The sequence below is a fragment of the Phaseolus vulgaris genome, chromosome 5, assembly GCF_000499845.2.
Source record: "Phaseolus vulgaris cultivar G19833 chromosome 5, P. vulgaris v2.0, whole genome shotgun sequence".
Classification (NCBI taxonomy): Eukaryota; Viridiplantae; Streptophyta; class Magnoliopsida; order Fabales; family Fabaceae; genus Phaseolus; species Phaseolus vulgaris.
Genome location: NC_023755.2, coordinates 14,021,870 through 14,028,256, shown reverse-complemented (window position 1 = coordinate 14,028,256; position 6,387 = coordinate 14,021,870). Strand labels below are relative to the sequence as shown.

General features: G+C 43.1%; 1 protein-coding gene across 1 annotated transcript; it reads right to left on the bottom strand.

Moving 5' to 3' along the window:
* Positions 1-417: 417 nt before the first annotated feature.
* Positions 418-1,086, bottom strand: LOC137833995 (uncharacterized). The gene has a single exon (XM_068642062.1). It carries the CDS (start codon positions 1,084-1,086, stop codon positions 418-420), a length of 669 nt encoding a protein of 222 aa, XP_068498163.1.
* Between the last annotated feature and the right edge of the window lie 5,301 nt (positions 1,087-6,387).

Sequence of the window (6,387 nt, the reverse complement as noted above, 5' to 3'; positions counted from 1 at the left end):
TTCTAGCCTTCTCTTTAGTCCTCTCAGCAAAACTCTATTCGCTGACTCTACTTGTCCACTCGTCTGAGGGTGTTCGACTGATGCGAACACCTGCTTGATGCCTACCTCTGCGCACAGGTTTCTCAGCTGTTGGCTTGCAAACTGGGTGCCATTGTCGGACACCAATCGCCTGGGCACACTGAAATGACATACGATGTTCTTCCAGACAAAGTGCTATACTTTGTGAGCAGTAATTTGGGCCACGGGCTCCGCCTCTATCCATTTGGTGAAGTATTCAATAGCGACGATCAGATACTTCATCTGTCTTATCGCTAGTGGGAACGGGCCTAGGATGTCGATTCCCCACGTATGAAAAGGCCATGGGTTGTATATGGATCTCAACTCCTCCGGCGGCGCCTTGTGCCAGTCAGCGTGCCTCTAACACTGCTTGCAGCGCTGGGCGTGCCGCACACAGTCCTCTTTCATTGTCGGCCAGTAGAAACTGGCGTGTATCACTTTGGAAGCCAATGATCTTCCTCCCACGTGACTCCCGCAGATACCCTCGTGGAGTTCCGCCATTATCCTGGTGCACTCATCGCCGCTTACGCACGTCAGGATGGGGTGGGTGAACCCGTGTCTGAACAACATCCCATCTACCAGGGTATATCTTGCAGCATTCCTTTTAATCTTCTTGCCTTCTTCTGGTTCTACTGGGAGAACCCCATCCGCCAGGTATCTTCTGTATGGCGTCATCCAAGTGTCTCCCTCGGCTAAGGCATATATCTGCGTATGCTTTCCTCCTTCGGGTGCGTCCACGTATGTGCTGATGTGGGGTGTCTTTATCGTATCCTGAGTCAAAGAACGATGACTCCTTAGTCTTCCTCTCGTTGTACAAATATGGAGGACATCCACCCTGTTATCTTCCACGAATTTTCGCGGAGCTTTGAGCGTCTTTTGGATTACTGTCCTCTGTATGCCCCCCTTGCCTGAGCTGGCCAGTTTGGCAAGTAGGTCAGCTCTGGCATTCTGCTCTCTTGGGACATGTACTAGCTCAAGAGTGCTAAATGCTCCCTTCAGCAGCTGGACATACCTTAAATACGCCGCCATTTGTGGGTCCTTAGCTTGAAATTCTCCCGAGACTTATCCCGTGATCAGTTGTGAATCACTCTTCACCAAGAGGTTCTGCGCACCCATCTCCTTGGCTAGGAGCATCCCTGCGATCAGTGCCTCGTACTCAGCCTCGTTATTGCTCGCTTTAAAAGCGAAACGCAAGGCTTGCTCGATTAGCACACCATTAGGTCCCTCCAAGACTATTCCGGCTCCACTTCCCTGCTGATTGGAGGAGCCATCTACCGAGAGCAACCACTGCGATCCCGACTCCTCCTCTTGGTCGCCTCCGGGTGAGAGCTCTGCAACGAAATCCGCGTATACATGTCCTTTGATAGATCCTCTAGGCTCGTACTGGATGTCAAACTCTGACAGCTCCACCGCCCAGCGAACCATCCTTCCAGCAACATCGGGCTTCTGCAGTACCTTCTGGATGGGGAGGTTCGTCATCACCACTACTGTAAAACTGTGAAAGTAGTGGCGAAGCCTCCTAGCCGAGAATACCACGGCCAATGCTGCCTTTTCCAACGACTGATACCTCGTCTATGGGCCTTGTAAAGCCTTACTCACGAAATAGATGGGCTTCTGTACTTGGTCCTGCTCCTGGACTAGCACAGAACTGATGGCCCGTTCTGTTACCGCAAAGTATAGTCGGAGGGGCACGCCTGCCACTGGTTTGCAAAGGACGGGTGGCGTCGCCAAGTACTCTTTCAACTTGATGAAAGCTGTTTCACACTCGTCGGTCCACGCAAAGCGACTATTTCTTTTGAGGCACTGGAAATAGGGGTGTCCCTTCTCTCCTCCTGCAGAAACGAACCTTGATAATTGTACCGCCCTGGTAGTCGGAAGTGATGACGTGGCATCCAGCTACAGTATAGGCGTGTTGACAAGGCGCCAGGTTGGCAGAAGGGAAGGAAGTCGGGGGGCTCGTGAAGTCGCCAGTTATTAAGTTGGCGTGCTCCGATCTCCAGCATACCAGAGCCGGCGATCACCGTGTTAAAGATGAAGTCGCCAGATGTAAGCTCAGGCGACCTAGTGATTGGAGATCGCCAGAGAAAGCACATCGCCAGAGATGAAGTTGGTGCAGATTATGAAGGCGGCCGGCGAGACCACAGGGAAGGTGTACGAAGGCACCCTAACTCGCCAGTTCCAGTAGAGATCGCGCTCCAAAGTTAGCTATGTACTGGGCAGTACCATGCATAGGTAACTTAGCAAAACGAGAGTAGAAGCAGCGCCCAAGTCAAGGAGGCTCCAGATGAAGGCACGTGTACGACTAGATGCGAGCCACGTGTCCAAGTCTGTAACTGCCAGGAGAGAGAAAGTAACCAGGTATATAAGAGTTCTCAACGAACTTTCTGAGGTACGCACGTTCAGATCATACTCTTTACGCTTGCGAGTTCTAGAGCACACTGTGAGAGAGAATTTGCACGGTTCTTGTTCTCTTAGTATTTGGTGGTTCGGCTACTGACTTGGGCGTTGGAGTGCGATCGGCCGCAGCGATGCCGCTCTGTTCTTTTGCAGGTTCTTGAGGTGGATCTTGGAGAGGGACGGACGTTTGAAGCGGTGCGCAAGTCGATCCTGTGACGAGGCAAGCTCCTACGCTCCGGTCAACAGGCAGGATCAATAATGCTGCCATTCGCCCTGTCAATTGTTGTGTTGGGTTTAATAGTGCCAAAGTTCAAGAGGGGGGGGGGGTGAATTGACCTTTCAAAACTTTCTCGCAGAAACAGTGTTTAACACAGTTTTACAGAAAATAAATCGATTTATGTGAAAATAAACAGATTTATTTCAGCACTGTTTTTGTTTGAAAATCGTTTATACAGCAAGGTTAATCACAAGATTATGCAGATAGATTTTCCAGATGCACACACACAGATATCAGATTAAAAAACCAGTGAAACAAAAAACAATAAACTTCAATTTCAAGCAAGTGATTAAGGTTCAATTGATAGCATGCCAATTAACTAAGTAACCTTTACAATCAACCTGTTCCAGTGGTTTTTAACAAACTGTGAATGTTCTTCTTGATATCAAACAGTTTTCCAGAAATTAAGAACAATGAATCACAGAACAGCAAGCATCAATTTTTAAGTAATTGTTTAAGGTTCAATTAATAGCTTTGACAATTTCTTGAGCAACCTATCACAGTCAATCTGTTCCAGTGGCTTTTAGCAGATTTTATATGTTCTTATCAGAATCAAACAACTTTTTCAGAAATTAAGAACAGTATGCACAGTGCCCAGAAAGAACAGATTTATTTTCAATTGAACAGATTTATTTCTTTCCTGTTTTATCAATTATGCAGAAACGAAATTGCAGAGAGTGAGAGAGAATGAACACAAGCAGTTATACTGGTTCACTCAACTGAGCTACATCCAGTCTTCACCAAAACCAAGTGGAAATAACTAAAACACAGTACAACCAAGTACAATTCCCACTGTTCTTGAAACCTACAAGAACTTAGGTACTCTTGCTGAAAAAACCTATTTCAGCACACACACACACTCTCCAAGAAAACCTATCAAGAAGAGTGTTCAACCAAACTATTACAAGCAATGAGAGTGAAACGACTACACCTGATTGAGGATACAAAGATCTGCCTTAAACCAGTAGGCAAGATTGCTAGAACAGTAGCTGCACCTCACACCAAGCTTTTGGAACCAAACCAAGAACAAGCACTTTGTGATTTTTGAAATCTTTGAAGAACAAATGCTAATCCTTTGTAAACACTTAATTCTCTGCTGTCAAAACTTGTTTTTGCAAATGTATGAATTCGTATTAAAACTCAGAAACAAATTTTCATTTTATAGAAAGCCAACTTATAACAGATTTTTGAAAAACAGTTAAAGCTGTTATAAAATGAACAGATTGAAAATAAAATGAACATATTTATTTTCAAAAGCAGTTAGAGAATTTGTTAAGTGAGGAGACTTAGTCAACCATTCTGGTGCTGAGATAAAACTGAAAAACGTTTAAGCTTGACATGGCACCAGAGGCAAAAAGAATCTATTCATTTACAGATGAACAGATTTATTTTTTCAAAACGAAAACAGAGAAAGTTTAACTATTTAAAACTCAGTCGTTTTGAAAAGAAGAAGACTTAGTCAAAATACCTGATGCACAAAATCTAATTTTTACAAGACTTTAGCCAAGGCATCAGTGTAAAAATGAATCTGTTTATTTAGAAAAGAACAGATTTATTTTTATGCAGTAAACGTGTTTTTTGTAAAACATGTGAAAAACAGTTTAAGAAAACTTATGCTTGTTCTTATCACATGGCCAGTGGTTATGAGGTGAGATACTCAGCAAAAAGCCCACTCTTAGACAACCTCTAAGCACTACCTAAGACACACTTAAAGCAAAGCAAAATACAAATGAAATGTACATATAAGTCTTCATCAAACACAATCTTGAAGGGGCAGCAACCATCTTCAACAATCTCCCCCTGTTTGATGGAGACAAATCCCCATAGCTAACCTCATAGCTTTGTTGCTTTAAGCACCTGCACTGCACCAGATTTTAAACCAGAAAAAAACAGCAGTATTGCATAGCATAAGACATGGTTTTAAGGTGCAAAATTAACTCCCTGTTTCAGTTTTCAGCAGCTATTTTTCTCCCCCTTTGGATTCATCAAACAGCATATAAGCATAGGGAAAGCAAATATGAAACAGAAACCATAACCATAATAGTCCAGAAAAATAAAACCATATTGTTCAGCATTACAGACATTTGAAAGATGATAAAAACAACATTAAAAACAGAAGACTACTGATCCTTGTAGTAAAGCTCTGCAAGTTGTGCCTGAACCCCTTCAATCTGATCATCAAGGTGTTGAAACCTTGCATGAGTAGTCTCAAAGTATGCCCTTTGTTCTGCAGACATGACATCAAGACGATACAGCACTTGCCTTTCAAACATAGACATTGGTTCTCCTCGGTATTCTGGACCTTGATAGGCAACTATGGCATTTGCAGTAACTTCCTCATGTTCAGATTGGGTAGCAGGTGAGTCATCATCCATAGGAACAGCTTCATCCTCATCCTCATGTTCTGCTTGAGGGTCCTTCTCCTTGAGAACCACCCACTTGTCTTCAATTTTGTGAAAACCCATTTTGGTGAGAGTTGAAGTATCAATCTCACTTACAGCTTTGATAGGGTCATTTCTCTCATTTGTAACATCAACACCAAAGTAATCAATTAATTTGGAAACAAGAATAGCATAGGGAAAACGGTAATCGGCCAACCTTTTTGACTTGAGCATGTGTTCATTGACAATGAACACCCAGTTTACCTTAATCTGGTTCATGATGCAATATAGGAGAATGAGATCCTCTTCATGTAAGACAGCATGGTTTGTCCCTATTGGAATCAGTTGCCATGCTATGATGTATGCAACTAGGCGTGGAGTGAGGTTCAAATGCCCTGCATGGAACCTGTTTATACTCTCTGTAGGATTTCTCATGCAACTCTTATAATATTGCAGCTTGTTAAATTCTTGGATTCCACTGGTGTTTCCCTTTCCTACTTTCAATCCAGCATATTTTATTCCAGCCACAGAATTCCACACCTCACTTGTGATCTTCATCTTGGTCCCTTTCACATAAGAGACAACATTCTTCCCATCCAATGTGAGGTTAGTATAAAACACCTTAACCAAGTCAGGATAAACATTACCCGTTAATTCCAGCAGCTTTTTCAGTTTCTGGTGCTTCAACACAGCCCTTGTTTCTATCAGTTTTTCAGATTTCAGCCAGTTGAAATCCAGCACCTTGGGTATGTTGATCTGTTTTCCGCTTGACTCGTGAATGTAGGCATTGATGCCTTCTTCATTTCCAGCGAACCAACCTTCTAGCACACCTTGAAAGGTGGTTTGCTTCCCCTTACTTTTCTGTTTCTTGGAAGAAGAAGGCATGGTTGAACCTAAATTATTTTCTTGGTTTCAAATGGTGAGAACAGAAAGAGAATGGCCAATGTGGGTAGCAAGTATTCACACAGATTTATAGCAGAATAAATGGATTGATATGGCAGTTATGAGTGGATATGCATGAAGATTTTATGCTCTGAATTTGTGCAGAGAATCTTTGAAAATATGCACCAAATATTTAGGGTCACGATGCATACACTCAAACTCTTATTGAGCACCCAAACCATCAAATCGGTTACATAACCATGACCAAAACCGTCAAAGGTACAGAGGTTAATGCCCACTAAGTCAGTCAAGCAGTCAAAGATCAGAAATTCTCTTTCCTAGTCATTAATGCATATCAGTGCAAAAAATAAACACATTCAATTACGAATAAAC